Genomic DNA, 21,661 nt, shown 5'->3' on the forward strand with positions numbered 1-21,661 from the left:
GGGAATTAAACTCAGGACCCCTGAAAGAGCGGTCAGTGCTCTTAACCACTGAGCCATCTCTCCACCCCATCTCTCTTTTTTTTTTTTTTTTTTTTTTTTTGGTTCTTTTTTTTCGGAGCTGGGGACCGAACCCAGGGCCTTGCCCTTCCTAGGCAAGCGCTCTACCACTGAGCTAAATCCCCAACCCCCCCATCTTTTTTTTTAAAAAAGATTTATTTGTTTAACATATATAAGGACACCGTAGCTGTCTCCAGACACACCAGAAGAGGGCATCGGATCTTACTACAGATGGTTGTGATCCACCATGTGGTTGCTGGGATTTGAACTCAGGGCCTCTGGAAGAGCAGTCAGTGAGTGCTCCTAACCACTGAGCCATCTCTCCAGCCCTCTCCACCCTATCTTAATGACCTGTTTCAATATTTTTTTCTTTAGAACAACATCACTAAGTTTAAGGCCAGCCTGGTCTACAGAGTGAGTTCCAGCATGGGCAAGGCAACACAGAGAAACCCTGTCTCAGAAAACAACAACAGCACAACAACAAACCAAACATAAGAACAATGTAAACCAGATTGGCCTTGAATTCACAGAGCTCTGCCTCCCTCGCACTAGAATTATATGTGCCACCATCAACGTAGTAGAGAGTGGCCTTGAACTCTTGATCCTTCTAACCTCCACCATCACCCCAAATACTGTATTTAAAGGTTTTACATGTGTACACCATCACACTTGTGTTTTTAGATTTTCTTTCAAAATGTGTTCACCCTCGGGTCCTCAATCCTTGAAAGGCCGCATCTGTGTACCACCAAGCTCAGCGGCTCCAGGTTGAGAATCCCGTACACATCCGCATTATTAGCCTAAGTCCCACCCTCTTCCTCCCATTGAAGCCCTACTGAGTAAGGGCAGGCACTGGTTTGTTGTAGTTCAACTTTATTGCTCCCTTCAGAAGGGAAGGAGGACGTGGGTGTCGTTCCCACACCATCCCTTGCTTGGGGGATCCTGGCCACCGCCACACACTCACATACACTCGGATAAATAAATACTGCCTGGTAGGCTCACTGCTCCAGTCCGAGAATCTGATCGGTCTTGCTTCCGCCCGCTGGAGGAGCATGGGGGGGCCTGTCCTCCGCTGTACAGGCGGGGGAGTGACGAGGAGGGTCCACGACTAACTGGACAGGAGGCTCAGCTCAGGGTGCAGCGTTCCCGCCTGCTCAGCTGCCGGCTCACCTTTCGACGCCGCTGCTCTAGGCCTCGTTCTAGGCGCTCATCTTCCTCCAGAGCGCTGAGGACAAGGGGTTCAAGTTAGTCTCAAAGTTGACCCTACTTGCAAGCCTTGCAAACACGGCACTCCAGGAGTGCGCCCTGGGGCCTCTCCAAAGCCATCCAGGTCCCCCACTCACATTCGTTCCTTCTGGTCCAGGTCCCGGACCAGTTCATCCCTCTGGTTCACCAGTGATACCAGCTCCTCCAACAAGAGTTGCTCCCGGTGCTGCTGTGCAACTGTTTTCTGCCACTCTGAGAAACCAGGAGCCTGAATCAGGAGGGTGCCTACCTGGGCTTCGTTCTGCCTCCAGCCTAGGCTGTCCTATTTCCTACCTTCAATGGCCAGCATGGCCCGCAACTCACGGCTCAGCAGTTCGAATCTCCGCTCCAAGTCCTGCTCCTCGATGCTGTTAGAGAAGTATGTTAGGTTAGAAGTGGGATGCAGGGGTTGGGGATTTAGCTCAGTGGTAGAGCGCTTGCCTAGCAAGTGCAAGGCCCTGAGTTGGGTCCCCAGCTCCGAAAAAAAAAAAAAAAGAAGTGGGATGCAAGCGCCCAGCGCTGTGACCACTTCCTTTCTATCAGTTTCCACAGAGGGCTGGGAGACCCTCGGTGTCCTGTGCCAATGCCCACTCGGAGCTCCCTGTTGTTCCAGGTGCCCTTCCGTTACGGTGTGGATATGTAGGTTTCTCCCTGCCCACACCCCTCTTCTATTTTTTTTTTTTTTTAAGGATTATTTAGAAGAAAAAGTAAGCTAACATTGTTCTGGGGAAATGATTCAAACTGCACACAGGAAGCAAAGCTGCCTCTGGCATGCAGCGTGGTGAAAGCAAGGGTAGGGAGAGGGGTTGGCCACCCCACTTCTGAACCTGCTCAGATGTCTCTCAGCTCATTCTCCTTACTGTAAAGCTAGAGTCAAAGTGGAGGGCCTGATTTCTCACTAAAGAGTACCAACTTAAGATGTATATGCTTGGGCTGGAGAGATGGCTCAGAGGTTAAGAGCACTGTCTGCTCTTCCAGAGGTCCTGAGTTCAATTCCCAGCAACCACATGGTGGCTCACAACCACCTATAATCAGGTCTGGTGCCCTCTTCTGGCCTGTAGTTGCATACATGCAGGCAGAAAGCTGTATGATGTATACATAATAAATAAATAAATGTTTAAAAAAAAAAAAAAGATGTATACGCTTAGCCAGGCCGTGGTGGTGCACGACTTTAATCCCAGCACTCAGGAGCCAGAGGTGGGGGTGGGGTGGGGTGGAGGGGGGGGTGGGGTGGAGGGGGGGGTGGGCTGGAGTGGGGCGGTGTTCTATGAGTTCAAGACTTCAAGGCCAGCACAGTCTACAGAGAGAGAGTTCCAGGACAGCCAGGGTCACATATGCAGAGAAACCTTGTCTCTAACAAACAAACAAATTCTCTTTGGTGCTGGAAAAATGACTCAGGGGTTAAAAAGCATTGGCTGCTCTTCCAGAAGACCTCAGTTCAATTCCCAGCACCCACATGGTGGCTCACAATTGTCTGTAACTCCAGTTATAGAAGATCTGACACCCTCCCACCACATACATAAAATAACATTAAAATAAATTACTAAAAAAGAGGTGTGGGCTGGAGAGATGGCTCAGTGGTTGTTAAGAGCACTGACTGCTCTTCCAGAGGTCCTGAGTTCAGTTCCCAGCAACCACATGGTGGCTCACAACCATCTGTAATGGGATCTGGTGCCTCTTCTGGTGTGTGTGAACATAGCTACAGTGTACTCATATACATATAAATAATTAAAAAAAAAAAAGAGGTGTATGCTTTACTACAGTAAGTTAGACAAGGCAAAATGATAATAAAATGACTGAGCAAAATCTCTCCCAAAAGATCTTTGAAAAAAGGAGAAAGAAGTGAGTAGGTAACTCTTTTTTTTTTCTTTTTTTTTTTTTTCTTTTTTTTCGGAGCTGGGAATCAAACCCAGGGCCTTGCACTTGCTAGGCAAGTGCTCTACCGCTGAGCTAAATCCCCAACCCCTTGAGTAGGTAACTCTTAACCAAAGTAAGTTTCACTGCCTTCTAGGCCGTCCTGAGCCAGCAGGGTGGGTGAGCAGACAGAGAGGAGGCTTAGAGCCCAGACTCACAGCAGCTGCAGCTGGTCCTGCCTCCGAATGAGCGCGTTCTTCTTGTTGACCAGGGTGAACCATTCCTGGATCAGCAACTCCTCCTGCAGCCTGTTGGCACCTGAATCAGGCCAGGACAATCACCAGAGATGCCTCCTGGCAGGGCAGAGCAGCTGGGGATCGGGGAAGGGGGCTTGTTTTCCTGTGGTATCTCTGAGGTCTGGGCTACACCCCACCAGTAAGCTCCTTCCACCAAAGGGACGCTAGCAGGGCCTCCTCCTAGCTCCCCCCGGGGTCAGGAACTGCTGCAGAGCTGGGCAGATCTAGGGAGGTTGTTGAGGAGTGAGCCCCAAAATGCCTGTCCCACCTGATTCCATGAGGCTCCTCAGTTGCTTCTCCACCTCAGCGGCCCTCCCATCTATCTGTCCCTGCTCCTGTTCCAGGGCTTGCAGCTCTGCACACACGTACTGACTTGTGTCCTGGAACCGTTGCTGAAAGGGTCAAGAGGAAGGAGAGGACAGCTGAGCTCATCCCAGGCCCTCTCACAAAGTACCACAACAGTTCTGCCTGCCCACCTAGCTCTCCTCCTTACTTGGCCAGCCTCTTCCCCGGGGTTAGGGGATGATTCCTCAGTAGGAGGGTTCCCACCTGCAGACAGAAACCAGGATAGGTCCCTCCAGCTAGCAGAACCCTCCCACCCCCCACCCCCCACTCCCCCCACTTGCCCACCCACCCACCCGGGAAGCCCTCAGAAGGATCTGTGAACATTGTGAGCTGAGCTCGGTCACCACCCCCACCTTCCAAACAACTTACTGGGTGGCTGCTGTGGGGCTGTGGCTGTGAGTGTGCCAGAGTCAAGGCTGGAGTCAGGGTTTGGGCCTTCCTGTGGAAAGAGTCTAATGAGAGCGGGACTCTTAGTTCCCAACAGTCCAGGTCACTGCAGATAACCAAAAACTCTCGTACACCGCAGAGGGAGGACCTCTGGTCCAGCTGCTTCTCCTGTTCCTCAAGCACCTCCTTCAGGATAAAGGACTTCCTCAAGGAAAAGCCATGCCTTCACTCCCATCCAGGGCCTGGGCCCAGGGTCACCCGCCCCACCTCTCTGCCTCCAAATGCTCCTTCGGGGACATTGAGTTGATAATTCTTTTAGGGTTAGTCAGTGACAAAAGATTGGGAAAGACACAGCGGGGGCCCTTTCTTTCCACTTCCTCTTTCCTTCAAAGAGCACCCTCAGGTCATCTGCTCTTGCATTTAGTGGGAGCCTCCAACACTGTTAGTGCTGCTGAAGCCAGAAGCCAGGCTACCCTGAGTCAGCATCTACCCTCTGGCCACAAGGGGGCGCCCTCCTACCTGCTAGGATCCCATACCTAGAGCCAGCCATGGTCTTTGCAGGAACTAAAGAATTTTATCCTGGAAAGGCTGTCCGGCTCCCACTGTACCCCACTCCCTGTTACTAGGGCCCGATTATTTTTTAAAATAGTCTATATTGATTTTATGGTATGAGTGTTTTTCCAGTATGTATGTATCTATGTGTGGTGTACTGGTGCTTGGTGTTTGCAGAGGTCAGGAGGGGGTGTCAGATGGCCTTTAGATCTCTTGGAAATTGGTTCAACACCATGTGGGTGCTGGGAACCCAATTCAGGTCCTCTGCAATAGAAGCCAGTGCTCAAAAAAAAAAAAAAGAAGCCAGTGCTCGTAACCCCTAAGCCACTGTCTGTCTAGCCCCCATGGGGCCTAACTTTAACTAATAGTCTGGCTCTTTGAACAATACTGTTAGCCACTTTTATGGCTCAGAGGTGTGGAACCTAAAGGAGTTGCCCAACTGTTCACCCCAATGTGTGCCCATCAGACAAGCCTTCCTGGCTCGGGTGCTATCCTGCCTGGACTGGGATAGCAGTGGTACCACCAGTCACCACCATGCTCCACCGTCACTCACTTCCAACTCAAACTGGGAGGCCTCCCCAAAACATCCACTTATGGTGTAACTCTCTCCATACCCCATGTCAGCCCCCAGTCTCAGCGCTCAGGACTGGGGAGCACAGCCTCGATCCCCTTCCCACCACAAGGCCCACCAAGTCACCACCCTCTGGCCACAGCAATGGCCTTTCAGTTCCCTAAAAAACTTCCTGGATCTGAAACCACTCTCCAGCTTGAGTTGCTCCAAACCAACTACCCCTTCCTGGCCCAGCTTGGACCCCTCCTGCAAACAGGCCCCTCACACGTCCCTCCACACCTCGGCCTCTCTTCCTGGCCTTCTAGTGTCTGGCCCCACACTGAGGCATTGATCACCCCAGAACTTACTCATGGTGGCTCAGACCCCACATACCTACTCGTGCATCCTCTTTAACTAGAGGCAGCCTATATATTTGGGACAGGATCTCACTGTGTAGCTCTGGCTGACCTGAAACTTGCTATGTAGTCCAGGCTGGCCTCAAACTCACAGAGATCTACCTGCCTCTGCCTCCCAAGTGCTGGGATTAAAGGTGTGCACCACCTAACTATCTATTTTTTTTTCTTTTCTTTTTTTTTTCGGAGCTGGGGACTGAACCCAGGGCCTTGTGCTTGCTAGGCAAGCGCTCTACCACTGAGCTAAATCCCCAACCCCTCCCCTATCTATTTTTTTTTTCTTTTCTTTTTTTCGGAGCTGGGGACCGAACCCAGGGCCTTGTGCTTGCTAGGCAAGCGCTCTACCACTGAGCTAAATCCCCAACCCCCCTACCTATTTTTAAAGATTGAGTTTTTAAAATTTATTTTGTGTGTGTGTGTGTGTGTGTGTGTGTGTGTGTGTGTGTGTGTGTGTGGTGAATGCATGTGCCTACAGAGCCCAGAGGTATCAGATCCCTCTAGAGCAGGAAGAGGCAATTGTGGACTACCTGATGTGGATGCTGGGCCCTATGGATTAGCAACACGTACTCTTAACCATCGAGACATTTCTCCAGTCCCATTAAAGTTTCTTTGGTCTTGTTTGTTTTGGTTTGTTTGTTCATGACAGGGTTTCTTTGTGTAACCCTGGCTGTCCTGGAACTCCCTCTGTAGACCAGGCTGTCCTGGAACTCAGAGATGCCGCTGCCTCTGCGTCCCAGGTGCTGAGATTAAAGGCGTGTAGCACCAACCTCCACCTAGCATATTAAAACATTTTTAAATATTTATTTGTAATCACGTGCATGCCACACACAGGTGAGTGCCCTCAGAGACCAGAGGCATTAGTTAACCTGGAACTAGACTCACAAGCTGTTGTGACCTCCCTGTCTTACATGCTTGTAATTGAACTTGAGTCCTCTGGAAGACCAATACTCACTCCTAATCATTAAGCCATCCCCCAAGCCCTGGTTTATTTTATTTTTAAAATCATGTGTACGTGCATCCAAGTGCAGGTGTCCTTGGAAGCCAGAAGAACCTGTCAGAGCTTCTGGAACTGGGGTTACAGACTTACACTATGAGCCACTGGCTATGGGCACAGGGAACCAAACTGAGACCCTTCGTAAGAGCAATTTTCACTCTTAACCCTGAGCCATCTTCCCAAGAGACTGACCCTTTGGCTAGCCCAGGGGTCCAACACATTAGGTACATCAACTAAAGACAGTAAGCACTAAGCACTAAGCACTGGTGTCTCTCCAGGGACCACTGAGGCAGTGATTAGTCACACTGTGCAGACAAGACAAGAGGAAGCCAGAAATGAAGTTTGTCACAGAACTTGATCTATGGTCCAGGGTTGTCTGACTCAAAATTCATTTCCAGCTTGGTGGTTGTGGTGTACGCCTTTACTTCTAGCACTCAGAAGGCAGAGACAGGCAGATCTCTGTGAGTTTGAGGCCAGCCTGGTCCACAGAGTAAGTTCTAGGACAGCCAGGGATACGAGCAAAGAAATCCTGTTTCAGGGAAAAGGAACAAAACCAAAACCAAGCAAACAAATAAAACCCAACTTGTTCCCAGACTTGGACATACTACCCCACGGGGCTTGATAGCATCTTTGTGTGAAAACTGGGGATAGATCCCAGCCCTGATGCAAGACTCCAGTCAGGCATCTAGGGAAACATTTAGCCCATAATTTTGACACCATGTAGTGTGGCTTCATGCCACTTTGCAAAGTGTTTTGATCTTATTCTCAGGAGAAAAAGACCCCACCCTCCAGTTCCCCACCCCCACCCCCACCCTTCACCCCTGATCCCCCCACTCCCTGCAGGGCCCAGCAGAGGGCAACGACTAGAACCACAGACTCAGATAGCAGGAGCAGCATAACCCTTTGCCTCAGTTCTTCATCTCCCTCAACTTCACTATCCCCATCCTTAAAAGGCAGGAGTCCTGCTTCCTGTAAGGGACACTGTGGGAAGCCAGGTAATCGTGCAGATGGCCCACCTGGCAGAGCCGGCTGAATAGGAGGCTGAGGACGAAAAGGTCAACCACGTTTGTGCTTACTCACACAGCCCTAGTGGGAATTCCAAAGCCTCTTCCTCGTGTCTGACCCAAATTCCTCTTTCTATACTTTCTTTGCTGGGCTGCCCTAAAAGCACCCATGTTTCTCACGCAGCTGTTTCTACCCCACCTCAGCCTCAAGGTGCCTGATCTCATCCTACTCCAGGCCTTGGGGAGCTTCCAAGGGTGGAGTCGGGCTGAACAACCTCCTAAAACTATAGGGACAAAGTCAGCCAATGAGAAAGGCTCCTCTGTCCCACCCATCAAATATCTCCAGTGAGGCTAGAGCAGGGCCTGGCTCGGAAAGACCAGTTGTGGGCCCCAGAAGGGGGGACCCGCCCCTTTGTGATTTAAAGGGCCACTGACCTACATTAGCCAGCTGGGCTACAAGTCCCACCTCCACCTCCTCCTCCAGGAAATGCCTTTCTACTTCTCTTTCCCAGATTCCCCTGTCTCCGGACCTTCCCTCAGGGCTCCTATTCCCTTGACTACCTCACAGCCATCTGGGGACTTCATGAACATGACTTTCAAGTCCCTAAATGAGACCTGAACTTCCTGAGACCGCCCTTTTGCCTGTGTGGATCTCCTAATTTGAGAACCATGCCTTCCTGTTTTCTTTTGTTTGTTTCTCTCTCCCTGCCCCCTCCCTCCCTTTCTCCCTCTCTCTTCCTTTCTCCCTTCCCTCCCCACCTCCTCGCTCCTGTTTTATTGTATGTTATGTATGTGTGTCTTGTATGCTTGCGTATACATTTGTGTGTGTGTGTGTGTGTGTGTGTGTGTGTGTGTGTGTGTGTGTAGACCAGTTGTCCTCTTTCATCACACTCCACTGTGTTTGCTTGCTTGCTTTCTTAATAGATTTATTTATGTATGGGGGAATAGGTAGTGTGCCCCAAGACGTGGGTGACAGTAGGAGGATAACTTGTGGGAGTTTGATTCCTTCCTTTTACGGTGTGGATAGAGGTCAGTTTATCAGCCTTGGTGACAAGAACCTTCACCTGATAAGCCATCACCCTGCCGTCTTATTTTTTGAGACAGTATCCCTCATGGAACCTGGAGCCTGGATTGGTACAGGCTTTTTCCACGGTGCTGGGGATCCCAACTGAGGTCCTGGAGCTTGTGGTGCTAATGCTTTACCCACTAAGCCCACCCACACCGACACCCACACCCGGCCCTGGCATGTTTTGCTTTTTTGTTTTGTTTTGTTTTGTTTTGAAATGGCTTGAACTCCTCATCTTTCTGCTTCTACCTTCCAAGTGCTAGGACTATAGGCATCCTCCACCAAGCCCAGCATTTTGCTATTTTATACTGACTCTAGCGTTTGAGCTGCCATGTGGTTGCTGGGAATTGAACTCGGGTATCAGGTAGATCAGTCCTCCTTACCGAGGAGCCATTTCTCCAGACCCTCCACACTAGCATTTGAAACCAGGACCTCTTGGGCAACCGCTCTACCCCTAGGCTATTTCCTTGGTCTTGTTTTTCACTAGGGAAAATTGTATATCCTACCAACTAACTTGAGGACCAGCTGCTTCCTCCACAAAGCTGCTCTCCGTTGATGCTCTCCAAACAGCAGCTGCAGGTGTGCAGGTGTGCAGGTGTGCAGTGACCCCTTCTACTGTCACCCTCAGATTAAAAGCCTATAGCCTATAGCCAAAGTTCATCTTCAGTCCCTGGGCTTCCTGTAGTATTTTCTCTCCTTTAGCACATTGCAGTGTGTGTGTGTGTGTGTGTGTGTGTGTGTGAAAGAAGAGGGAGAGGAAGATATGACCTGAGACCTAGACACTCCCAGGCAAGAAGTCCCACCTCCTCTCATTAAGCCTCAGGAGTTAAATATTCCACCCAGAGAATCTGGATGCTGGGAGGAGCTCCAGGGGCCACTAGAGGACAGTATCCCTGCCCCTGGCTATGGGGGGAGGGGGTCCTAGTTGCTAGGTGACGCCCAGGGCCACACACAGAGAAAGAAAAGGCCCAAAGACCAGTACTAAACTTGGACCCTTCTGCAAACCTCCTATACAGCCTATGTTTCTACAAACTGGGTACCAAGTATTAGAAACCGCTCACACATTCAAAACTGGCAACGCAGTATAGGTGTTCTGGGCCTGTAGGCTTTGTCTCCTCATAGGAAGCTCAGTACCATACCAGGGGCTCCTTCCACAGCACCAGGGTCCACCTGACAGAACAACACCCCAGCATCCAGCTAAGCCGCTTCACTTAAACTGCCACTCCTGTACCTGCTGTGACATTGGGGCCGCTCAGGGCCGATTTCTGAAAGCTCCCCACTGTCCTATGCTGCAGTAGGGGTACTCACCACAGCCCCAGATCCTGCAGGCCCTGCTCCAACTGCAGTTCCAGAATCCTGGTCATCCACCGAGAAGGAGTTGCTATTCCTTAGTCTGGATCGCCTCTTCTTTAGCAAATCAGCGTCACGCACGTGGGAGAAAGAGCCATGTGCTCGGGGTGGAGGTACTGGCCCAGCCTCCCCATTGACCGAGGACCGTCTCAGTCTCACACCACTCACAGAAGCCGGCGCCCCAACTCCATTCACCAGCCCCTCTGTGGGGACCACGGGGGATGTGGACGACCTGGCTCTAGGGCCGTCGGAGGATGCCTCTTGAGGGACTGCTTCCTGGGCAACCTCGGCCTCCCCATCCTTAGAGGAGGAGCCCAGGTCCGTGTCCCTGGAGGCTACCTTGGGTATTGCCCCAGTCCCGCGGTTCACAGCCTCCTTAGGCTCTGTAGACGCTTCAGCCCCATGTTCGCGTAGCCGCTGCGCCAGGTCTCCTGCGTTTAGGCAGTCCGGCAGGCTCGGCTGGGCGTTTCCCACACGATAAGTGCCAGAGCCACCGCCGCCCTCCAGTTGCACCAGCTGCAGCTCCTGCCCAGTGCAGAAGGCACGGATCTGGCACAGGTACGTCATGACGATGAGCTTGTCAGGTACGGACAGAAGCACCATGTCCGCTGGCTCGAGCAGCCGAGACACGCCCAGGGCAGCGAAGCCATCAAAAGCCTAGAAGAGTGTACTCTGGTCAGAAGCCGCATCCATCCAGCAACACTCCAGACCCACGCCAGCCCAGGGGGTCCCAGAGACTCTAAAGCCAGGATTTGCTTAGCAACGCCTTGGCCCTCCAGTAGAGGGAAATCTGACATCAAGGCCCGCCCTCGCTGTTACCTAGCAACTGTACATCGCCCACCCAGTTAGGATGGTTTAAAAAAAAAAAAATCCTAGGAAAAATATGCTTTTAAAATTTAAAACACCAAAACAAAACTAGGGAAACAAACAATTTAATAACCTAAAAGATTTTAAAGTTTCTAAAAGCCAGGCCAGGGGACTGGACCTCAGACTCCAATTCTCAGGCCGGCAGCCTCGATCTCTAGCTAGACCTTGTCTCCAGCCATGGCTCCCTCCTCATCTCACCTGCTTGTTGTTCTGTTTGATGTTGAGTGGATCAAGGGAGAAATAGTCACTGCAGAGAGAGAGTGCTGGTCAGGTATGGATGGCACTGATGTCCCAGCAGGCTCACTCCCCATCCAGCCCTATATCCCTGGCAGCTCACATCTTGTCTGGGTAGAATCGATGTAAAATAGCACAGAAGGCCAGGCCGTTGCGCCAGGATGTGGTGAAATTGGTGATGCAGACACCACGGTAGCCCTTGGTGACCTCTTGGCACCACTCCAACAGGGACTGGCTGGAGCTGACCAGGGCAGATGGTGCCTAGGGACACAAGGGTTGACTTAGAGAATGTATTCTAATAACTTATGCCCTTTGGGGGAAGCTCAGGTCTGGCACAATACCACCCAAGCTCTGAGCTTACAAGGGTCACCGGAGACTACTGGCCGGAGTATTGAGGCCAGGCAAAAAGGTTTCCAGCTCAGGGTAGTGGAGTTATCTGCCAAGGTCACCTAAAAGGTCAGTGGCACGCAGGCAAGGTCAGAGGTCACCAGCAGCCACACCTCAAAGTCAGCTCAGAAAATCAGCTAAGGGGTATGCATTCCATGCAGCCCAGCAGGGTGGGAGGGCCAGGGCATCCTGAGGGAGGAGGGATGATGGACCCTCTTGAAGCCGAACCCCCCGCCCCCCAAAAAAAATCCCACATCTCAGTCCACCAGGTGGGTCCATGCAGAGCCACTGTTCAATCAGCCCCAGGTTAGTGGGAAAGCAGACTGGCACCCAATGGCCCCCAACCCTACCTGGCTGCCCGGCAGCCTCCTGTCCTCTTCAGGCTCCTCTGGGGAAGAGGCCCCTGAGGGCCTGGGTACCCCAGCCCCTGCCTCACTGGCCACTTGTGCCTTATTCAGGCTGGCCTCCTTGAGGCTTTCATCGGCTTCTTTCCCCTTCATGGTTCCCAAGACCCCAGATTCTGTTTCCTGGGCCTCAAAAATATCAGATTTATTCTCTGGAGATTCAAACCCCTCCCTCTCTGCTTTCTGTTGCCCCAAAGTCCAAGATTTGGCTTCTTCTATCCCCAAAACTTTAGTTTCTGGCTCTTGTACTCTGGATACCTCTGGCACTACTTCCTTGGCCCCAGAAAACCCTTGCTTAGTCATAGGGACTCCTAAGGCCTCACATTTAAGAGCTCCCCAAGCCCCAGGTTTCTGGACCCCCAAAATGTCAGTCTTTACCTCCCCTGACTCCAAAACTATAGGTTCTGTCCACTGGGCCCTCGGTGCCTCGGCCTCTGGCCTGGAGACCCCAGCATCCCCTGGCTCTATTTCTTGGGTCCAAGCTGTCTTTGCTTCTGTCTCCTGGGCTTCCGGAATCCCGGACTTTACTGTCTTAGCTTCTGATTCTGTGATCTCCAAGTCCTTCTGGGTCCCAGTGAACTGAGGATTCACTGTCTCTACCTCTGAGAGCTCCCGAGCCTCTGTTTTTCTCTCCTGGGCCCCCAGTATCTCAGACTCTTCCAACTTATCTTCCAACTCTGGACCCCCTGAACCCTCAGATGATATTTCCGACTCTGTCCCTCTAACCTCTGCCTGTGACAGCCCAGTGCCTCCCACCTCTGTCTTCTGGGCCCCTAATATCTTAGATTCTGGTCTCCCAGACACAACTCTCAGTGCCGCAGAACTCCCACACAGCTCCTTGGCTCCCCGTGTCTCAGTTTCTTCAGCTTCTGTCTCTGGGACTTCTGAAGAGCCAGCCTCCTCTTCCAAGACCCTGGCTACCTCAGCTCCTATTCCCAGCACCTTACAAACCCCTGGTGCTCTCTCTGGTGTCCCTGAGATCTTGGTTTCTGCTGTCCCAGTATCTAGAACCCCTAAACCTCTTTCCTCTGTCTCCAGGGACCTGTCAATCTTGGATTCTGGTAGCTCAGCTTCTATCACAAGTACTCCATGACCTGCTGCTAGCTCCTGGGTCCCCAGTATAGCATCTTCTGCTGTCTCTGTCACTGAAACATCGATCTCCTGGTCCCCTACTATTGTAGATTGCATCTGTGGGGACCCAGAATCCTCAAATGCTATTCTGTGGACCCCCAATGTCTCGGTTCCTGCTGTTTCAGTCTCTACTCTTGGAATCCGACCAATCTCCACCTCTGTCTCCTGCATCCCCAATTCATCAGACTCCACCATCTCTGCCTCCACCACTGGAGCCTGCCAACCTTCAGCTGCTACCTTCCGGGTCTGCAGTATTCCAGTTTCTGCCTCCCCTGCCTCTGTCTTCTGGGTTCCCAATACCTCAGCCTGTATCTTCAACACACAGGCCCCACCATCTGCTATCCCCTGGGCTTCTAATGTCTTAGTTTCTGCCGTTACTGTTTTAGTATCTGGAACTGCAGAACCTCCAACTTCTGTTTTCTGGATCCCAAATTCCTTAGGCTCCCTGATCTCAGCTCCTGTCCTTAGCATCCCCAGAACCACAATCTCTTTATCCTGAGTCCTCAACACCTCAGACTCTGCTGTTCCAGTAGCCTCTGACTCCAGGACCTCTGACCTTGCTGCTTCTGACTCTTGGGCCTTCAATATTTCAGATTTTGCTGTGCCAGTCTCTATATCTGGGGACTCTAGTGAGCCAGCATTTGTCTCTGGTGTCCCTATAACCTCCCATGGCACCCACTCAGCCTCTGTTTCTAGAACCCTTGGCTCCCCAACTTCTGCCTCCTGGGCCTTCTGATCTCTAGATACCACCCCTTGGCCAACTGACGGGACTCCCTGAAAACAGCTCACCTGGGGCCCAGCACCAGCTGCTCCAGCAGAGGGGCCCTGCTCCAGGCCTGTCCTCCCAATGGCGGGGGCTCTACCCCTCACCTCTGTGCTTTCTTTCTCCTGGCCTGCCAGCCTGGCATCCCTGAGATCCCCTAGATGCTCTTCAGGCTCAGCTGGAGGGGGGTTCAGGTCACTGGGAGCCTCTTCCTGAGTCCTAACCCCCATTCTCCTCTGAGCACTCCTAGGTGGGGCCTCAGGAGTTTCCCCAGGTCTTGCCTTGGGCACCAGCCCTGCAGCCTCTGGTCCCTCTGTGGCTCTATGTTGTACCTTTGACTTCTGCTCAGCATCTACTTGATGACGTTTTGAGCTCTCTTCAGCCTCGCCAGCTGTGGTGTACGACTTCTTAGTGCCCTTCTCTCTATTCTCTGCCCCACTAGGCCCTGGCATGTCCCCAGTGTCCCCCTCTTCAACTTTGGATCTGTCTCCTCCCAGATCGTCTTTGGAGCCTCTGACCTCAATGTCTGGTTCTGGCCTGGCTCCATGGGCCTCTGTCCCTTTCTGAGAGCTTATTTGGGTCTGGGTCTCCCCAGAAGAGCCCATTCCTGTTGGAGGATCCTCTGAGGTATTGGGGATCTCATCCCCCCTGCAGGGGACTGGGGACCAGGGTGCATCAGAGCCTTTCCGGAGCCGAGGGGCTGGGGTGGGGACCATGTTCTGATCTGGCTGCCCAGTTGACCTGAGGAAAAAGCAAAAACAAATATTGGGGGGCTCCCTCCTTTTAGGGTGCACTCTCAGCCCTACACCACCTTTTAGAATGTTATAGCAGTAGAGAGAAGGGTGGAGACTGGGGTGTCTGTATCTGCTTCTAACAGCAATGGAGCTGATTCCTTACCTTGTCTCTGGTGGGGATGGTGGGGGCCTTGGGGTTTCAGGCCCCACCTGGCCCCCGGCTATAGCAGCTGGTTCTGACCCTTGGCCCCGGAAGGCCCTTGCCAGGGGCGCAGGGGCACTCACAGGGGCACAGCTGGTGTCTTCAGCACTAGAGGGCCTGGCAGCTAGGGGGAAAAGGGAGGGGACGCTGAGAACTGCATTGTGACATAGGTCCAGTCCCCAACCCCAGTCCCAGGCCAAGTCTCACCTGCCTGCTGGGGCTGAATGTGCCCTTCATCTTCTTCCTCACAGAGTGTCTTCAGCTCTCGAGACCGATCTGAAGGAGGGATCCATTGGAGGGGTATAATCAGACCAAGGCAGGACTCTACAGTTTGGCCCCACCCTGACCCCAACTAGAGTTCAGGGCCTACCTGGGAAACGCCCCAGTCTCAGGGCACAGCCCCGGCCTTGAAGAAGACGCAGGCCCACAGATGCAGAAAGAGAAAGAGTGAGAAAGAACCACAAAAATGAAGGACAAAAGGCTTTAAGGAGGAGAGGGGAGGGACAGCAGAGGGAAGACAGACTGGGTCGGGGGTAGGAGACTGGACAGAGCGTATCATGTGACCCAGCTTCTTGGGCCTAGAAGGGACTAAATGAGCATCCACCTAGAGATGAGATGGCCAGGAACATGGGGTGACACCGTGGGTCCATTCTGCAGAATTCTGTTTAAGACTGATGTAACCTCAGGACCAACCAGGCTGGGACAATCAGAGCTGCCGGGCAGTACTGAGCACCTGTCACTGGGCATGCACCAGCCCTGCCCCAGAGCAACCAGCACTTGGGACCCAGGAATGCTGCATCCATCTTGGGCCCTGGCAGTCTCAGCCCATAGATAACTGTGAGCCCACCTGACTGGGGACCTCCAGCCCGGACCTCAGGAGCCCCAGGGCCATTGGCTTCCTCCTCATCACTCTCGGCAAAGTCATCCAAGTTTCCCACATCACTAGGCTTCACACTCATGAGGCTGGCCAGACTCTGCATATCATCGTCCCTGTGGGGTTGAGATCGGGAGTGAAGGCCGGGGTCGGAGATCACTAGCCGGGGAGGGTCAGGAACACAGGTAGGCACTCACGTGGCACGGCCTTCACGCAGCAACACCCCAGAAAGGGTGAGGCTCAGTTCAGCATGCACTACCTTCACAGACTTGGGCTTCAGCCGCAATCGAAGTGGAACCTGAGCGGGCACGGGCCCCGCATGTTGGGCCAGGTTCACATCAACTGTGGCCAGTACCTTCCGCTGTCCTTTGGATTCCTGTGGGCAGGGGAAGCGGGAAGACAGAGGAGGAAGCATCAGTTGCTATCCTGAGGCCCCTGAGATCACAGGCCCAACCTACCCAGACACTCACATTTTCAATAATAAAAGTCCATTCTTTGGTTTCATACTGGTCCACGTGAGGGTCCTGGAGAGGGGAGTACTGGTGAGCATAGGGTTTCAAGGAGGGCAACACCAGAAGAACAATCTGCACTGGCTGGGGCTGGGGCGGGGCCACCGTACCTACCGTTCCCCCCTGAGATACACTCTGGCTTCTTTGAGTGTGTGTGGTGGGGAAGGGGGTACTGGATTGAACCCAAAACCTCACATATTCTCAGGGGCTGGGGATTTAGCTCAGTGGTAGAGCGCTTGCTTAGGAAGCGCAAGGCCCTGGGTTCAGTCCCCAGCTCTGAAAAAAAGAACCAAAAAAAAAAAAAAAACCTCACATATTCTCTACCGTTGAGCCACATCTCCAGCCATCCTTCTACTCGGACTCCTTTTTCCTCTTTTTAAAATATTTATTTTTCTCTCATGTGTCTGGGCGTTTTGCCTGCATGTGTGACTGTGACTGGACACATTTGTGTATTGCCCCTATAGGGCAGAAGAGGGTGTTAGATCCCCCCTGGAACTGGAGCCACAGATGGCTATTGGCGGCCATGTGGGTGCTATGAATGGAACCCAGATTCTTGGGAAGAGCAACCCGGGCTCTTACCTGCTACACCATCTTTTGCATCCCTATACCCTGGCTTCTGATCTCAGGTGACTTTCTTACTACAGGATTTCTTACTAAACACTCCCCCTCCAAGAGCACTTCAGCCACCTGCAATAACCTCGCAAAGATTTTGGTTCCACCATTTAGTTCTTTCTTGTGGGTGAGCAGTCCTCCAGGAGTGCCCATGGCTACCCAGCATCACTAGTTTCTGCCTGTGCCTGTCCATGTCTGAGCTCCAAGGACTCACCCTGTACAAGGTCACAGAGATGTCCACGTTCTCAGGAACCATCCACACCACAGTGCCACGGTAAGGGTTCTGGATGCCAGGCTGCCAGCTGTGGGCCTGCAAGGGGAAGTGAGAGCCCTCTCCTGAGCCCAGCTCTACCCTATCACTACCCCGCCCTTATCTTCTTTCACCTCATCTTCCTTTCTCCCTGTAGACACCAATGTGGCTTGACCCTGTCCACTCCCCCATCAACTCCATCTACCTTCTCCTTGGCCCTGGCCTTTGACTGCATCCCAACCTGGACCCCCAGTTGCCAATCTTTTTCACCTTGGAGCAGATACGTCGGTTCCTCCGAGTCCATACCACCACCAGCTTGTCGGGCTGCCTGGAGGATAGGGAAGCACCACTTAGCTAGGCAGACCCAGCTTCCTCATCTTCCCTTCCTCTTCTCTCTAGTTCCCTGGGTGGGGGGGATGGCGGGGACGGAGGGGGTCTCCCCTGGTCCTCTTCCCGAGGAGAGGGCATGGGCAGCTTCTTATCTCGGGCCACAGAGTGTAGGTGGAGCCTCTCATGTAGGGTGGGGCAGGGAGCAAAGGGCAAAGGCCTGGGCAGTGGAGATTGGAACATCCTGGCCCAGTGAGGCCTATGCAAAAGACAGCGATAGACAGGGACAGCCACACGCACACACGTGTGTACACAGAAACATGGGGAGACAAAGTCTCAATAAAGCAGCCCATCTGTTTGGAAATACTTGTGGAGAGCTTCTAGACGCTCAGCCCTGTTCTGAGGGCAGAGCAAAGGAGAAGACAGGACTCGAGGACAAGGAAAGTAGAAGAAGAGTTTAGGCATGAAGTCTGGCTGGCTGGTGCAGACCTTTAATACTAGCAGTTGGGAGGTAGATAGAGGCAGGTCTTTGAGTTCAAGGACAACCTGGTCTATATAGCAAATTCCAGGACTGCCAGGGCTATGTGGTAAGACCCTGTCTCAAAGCAAAACAAAAGAAAATAAAAACAAACAAATGGGCTGGAGAGATGGCTCAGCGGTTAAGAGCACTGACTGCTCTTGCAGAGGTCCTGAGTTCAATTCCCAGCAACCACATGGTGGCTCACAACCATCTGTAATGGGATTCGATGCCCTCTTCTCTTCTGGTGTGTCTGAAGACAGTGACAGTGTACTCACATACATAAAATGAATAAATCCTTTTTGAAAATGTGTGTGTGTGTGTGTGTGTGTGTAAGAAAATAAATGATAGCAATGAATATAAGAGCACCAGTGGAAGGGGAAGCCCTTGGTCCTGCCAAGACTGAACCCCCAGTGAACGTGACTGTTGGGGGGAGGGCGGTAATGGGGGGAGGATGGGGAGGGGAACACCGATAGAGAAGGGGAGGGGAAGGGGTTAGGGGGATGTTGGCCCGGAAACCGGGAAGGGGAATAACAATCGAAATGTAAATAAGAAATACACAAGTTGGGGTTGGGGATTTAGCTCAGTGGTAGAGCGCTTGCCTAGCAAGTGCAAGGCCCTGGGTTCGGTCCCCAGCTCCGAAAAAAAGAAAAAAAAAAAAAAAAGAAATACTCAAGTTAATAAAGATGGAGAAAAAAATAGAAAAGAAATGAGTAAGTGACTCTTAGGGGGCTGTAATAGAGCCTGCCTGGGGTCTCTTTGAGGCTGGGTTTCTGAGCAGAGGCAGGAGTGGAGGAGGTGGCTTTGTGTGCAGACATTCAGAGAAGCTCCAAGTGGAGGAACTGGCCAAGTGCGAGGATCTGAGGGTAGGGGAGTGGCAGAGGCAGACTGACTGACAGTAAACAGGAGGAATGAGGCCAGAGAAGCACAGGGTCAGCTTGACATTACACATACCCCCATCCACAGAGGGCATGCTGTGGGCAGCCCTTTACTGCACTCAGTGTCCCTGAGCAGGGTCCAGCAGCGCCCCTACTTCCTCAAAGCCAGGGCCACTGACCACCACTCTAAAGGGATGATGGCAGTGCAGTCTCAGGAAAGTCTGAGGAGACTGCCAAGCAGTGACAGCTATGCTGAACATCAAGCATGTGCTGCAAAGACTCGGGGGAGGTAGACACGTGTGGCAGAGATGCACAAGGAGAGAGCTGCACAGGGCTGGGCCATTAGCACAGGGCTTCTTTGGGTTAGTGTCTGACCTCTGCCCAGGAAAGTAGGGTTGGTCAAGGAAAGGATCAGGCAAAGGAAGTGAGAGAACATTCCCTGCCTGTTTCCAGGCCCACAACTGGAGGCTTAGGTCTGCCCAGCTCACTATCTCTCTCAAGGCTGAGGCAGGACAAGTGGTTTACGGTTGTTAACCCCTTGAGGTTTCTGAGACACAGAGAAGTAAGCTAGATAAGGTCACACAACTGAGTCTATAGAGTCCTCTGACCCAGAAGTAAGAAACCATCCCCGGGCTCCAAACCACAGGCAAAGCCCGGCAAAGCCTTCCCAGAAAAGGGAAACAGTAAGGGTGTCTAGGGAGGGTGTGGCCTGCTTGGGCAGCCTGACTCAGGCCGGCACGCCTTCTTGGGAAGCCATGACCTAGGCAGGGGCCAGCTTCCTGTCCTGGGCTCCTGGCTAAGAAACCCAGCAGGCCTTACCCAAGTTGCTTGTGACTCAGCCCACTGACACTGTCTGCTCACCAGAACCATGCCCAGCGTCCCTCTGGCCTCACCCAGAATGCTGGAGTAGGAGCCAGAGGCCAGAGTTCAAGTGCCAGCTCCCCTGTGTTACCCCAACTAGTTGTTCTTCTCCCTCACCCCTTACTGCATACAGGGCCTCCCCGTATGCTCAGCATGTTCAAGGCCAGAGATTAATGGTTACTGCCCCAGCCCGAAGACCCCAGCCTCTGCTCCTCCGCCTCCCTTTAGACCCCATAGTTCCGGCCTACCCCAGCTCTTCCCCCTTGGGAGTCTATATTTAGCCCTGCCTGGCCTGTGAGGCCCCCACAGCTGTGCCCTAATCCAGCCAAGAGAAGCTGACACCGCTGAACACATATATTTAGGGTGTGACGCAGGGGCCTGGGCAGCTGGCCGGTGGGGGCATGTGAGCCAGATGCCCCCAGGGGCCTTTGACAGTCCAGGACAAGACCTGTACTGTCTTGGGTGTTGTCCCCTCACCCAACTCTTTCCCTCCACGGACCCTCTCCTGAACTCACCACTTCCTAGGGCTTCAGGCCCCTTTAAGCCTCTCCCCGCCTCCCTCTTCATCTCTCCAAGCTCAGTTTCCCCTTTTAAGGACATTGTGGAGACATCCCCAGCTCTGGGGCCCACTCTGGCTGAAGGAAGAGGGGCAGAAAAAGAGAAGGCCACATCTTCATCCTGAACTGGACTAAGAACCATAAAGTCTTTCCCAGCCTAGGCCACCTGGAAACCTAAAAACTTGTTCTGTTTTCCACTGCCACCCTGGACCACTGTTCTTGGCTTGACTTCTCCTTCACTCCCTGACCACAGCTGATTTAAATGCAGGGAAAGGCAGATTCTCCTGCAGCCTCTGAGTTCTCCACAAGGTCCTCCACACCCGTAGTCCCCCAACCTGCAAGGTACCTGGGTGCCTGGAATACCTAGGGCGGGAACCCCTTTAGCTAGACTTGAGGGGATTTTTTTCAGGTTCAAACGAGTCAAACTAAGTTGAATCCCACATCAGTCTTAGGGGACTCCCTCAGGTTCCCCTTCTACTCACCATTTTTTGGTGCACTCCAACACCAGTTCATGGTAACACGCCACAAACTGGAACTTGGCGGCCCGCTTGCCCACCCGTTGCAGGCGCTTCCACACTGAAGTCATGGCCGAGCAGCTCTCCCAGACCTCTTCTCAGGCTCGGGACTCCCTCTCGCCCACCACTGCTGGCCCAGCCAGGGTCCCCATGGTCTCTGGAGCCCCTTTCTATGTCGCCTGATCTGTCCGCCCCGTCCGAGAAGATACGTCTGAGGTTCGGACCTAGGCTGTGCTTGTTGGGGTGGCCGCCGGGGTCCGCCTGGTGGGCTGGCTGAGTCTGCCGGGCCGTCGCGGCGCGTCGAGCTGGTCGGAGCTCCGAATTGCGAGCGCGCCGTTTCCTGGAGCCGCACCCCCACCCCTCCACCCCTCCACCCCTGCGTCCGAAGGCGGGCGGGGCTGCAGCACGGGGCGGGGCGACCCTGCTTCCGGGACCTAGCGTCCGGACCGGGACACCCGGGTACCCGGTTTGGGGGTGGAGGGAACGAGTCCCGACCGCAAAGACAGTTTGGTGGGCGCCCGCGAGCCGGATGGGGTTGGGGGGACGTGTGAACTCCAAGAAGTAACAGCCCTCAACTTGGTGCTGCCCTTCAAAAGAGCTGCCTCGGCCGTCTCCCTTCCTGCCTGCAACCTTGTGGCATTGGTTGGTACCCCATTTCCAAGTAGAGAAATTGTAGAGACTGTGAAAGGGAAAGAAACGTTCACTGAGCCAGAGCTAACGTTCCTTAGCTCTGGGTGGGAGATTCTTGTTAACGTCCATGTCTTTAACCAGAGAAGACAAATGCAGGGTTCGGGAGCCAGCCTTGGTGAGATATACCTAGTGTCTCCAAACCTGATTTCTCATATGGCACAAGGGAAAACAATCCTCAGTTCTCACAAGCGGTGAAAGGTTCAAATACCAGTTTTTAATGAAGAGTGTCACCGTCGACA

The 21,661-nt window shown here is 52.9% G+C and overlaps 1 protein-coding gene across 35 annotated transcripts; it reads right to left on the reverse strand.

The window, feature by feature from the left end:
- Positions 1 to 910: 910 nt before the first annotated feature.
- Ehbp1l1 (EH domain binding protein 1-like 1) lies at positions 911 to 21,074 on the reverse strand. 35 transcript variants are annotated; one of them, XR_015626874.1, is made up of 21 exons: positions 20,700 to 21,074; positions 17,348 to 17,405; positions 17,042 to 17,137; positions 16,177 to 16,230; positions 15,904 to 16,082; positions 15,680 to 15,822; positions 15,203 to 15,238; positions 15,040 to 15,108; positions 14,794 to 14,956; positions 14,229 to 14,637; positions 11,949 to 12,131; positions 11,315 to 11,472; positions 11,176 to 11,224; positions 10,069 to 10,767; positions 4,164 to 4,233; positions 3,943 to 3,998; positions 3,718 to 3,841; positions 3,372 to 3,523; positions 1,594 to 1,667; positions 1,398 to 1,512; positions 911 to 1,279 (listed from the first exon to the last, which is right to left on the reverse strand). XR_015626874.1 is itself a non-coding variant. In XM_087563186.1 (21 exons), exons 1-21 carry the CDS (start codon positions 20,801 to 20,803, stop codon positions 1,180 to 1,182), a joined length of 2,847 nt encoding a protein of 948 aa, XP_087419312.1. In that variant the 5' UTR covers positions 20,804 to 21,074; the 3' UTR covers positions 911 to 1,179.
- Positions 21,075 to 21,661: the final 587 nt, after the last annotated feature.

This window comes from Rattus norvegicus, chromosome 1, assembly GCF_021556685.1.
Source record: "Rattus norvegicus strain SHRSP/BbbUtx chromosome 1, alternate assembly SHRSP_T2T, whole genome shotgun sequence".
In the NCBI taxonomy this organism is placed as follows: Eukaryota; Metazoa; Chordata; class Mammalia; order Rodentia; family Muridae; genus Rattus; species Rattus norvegicus.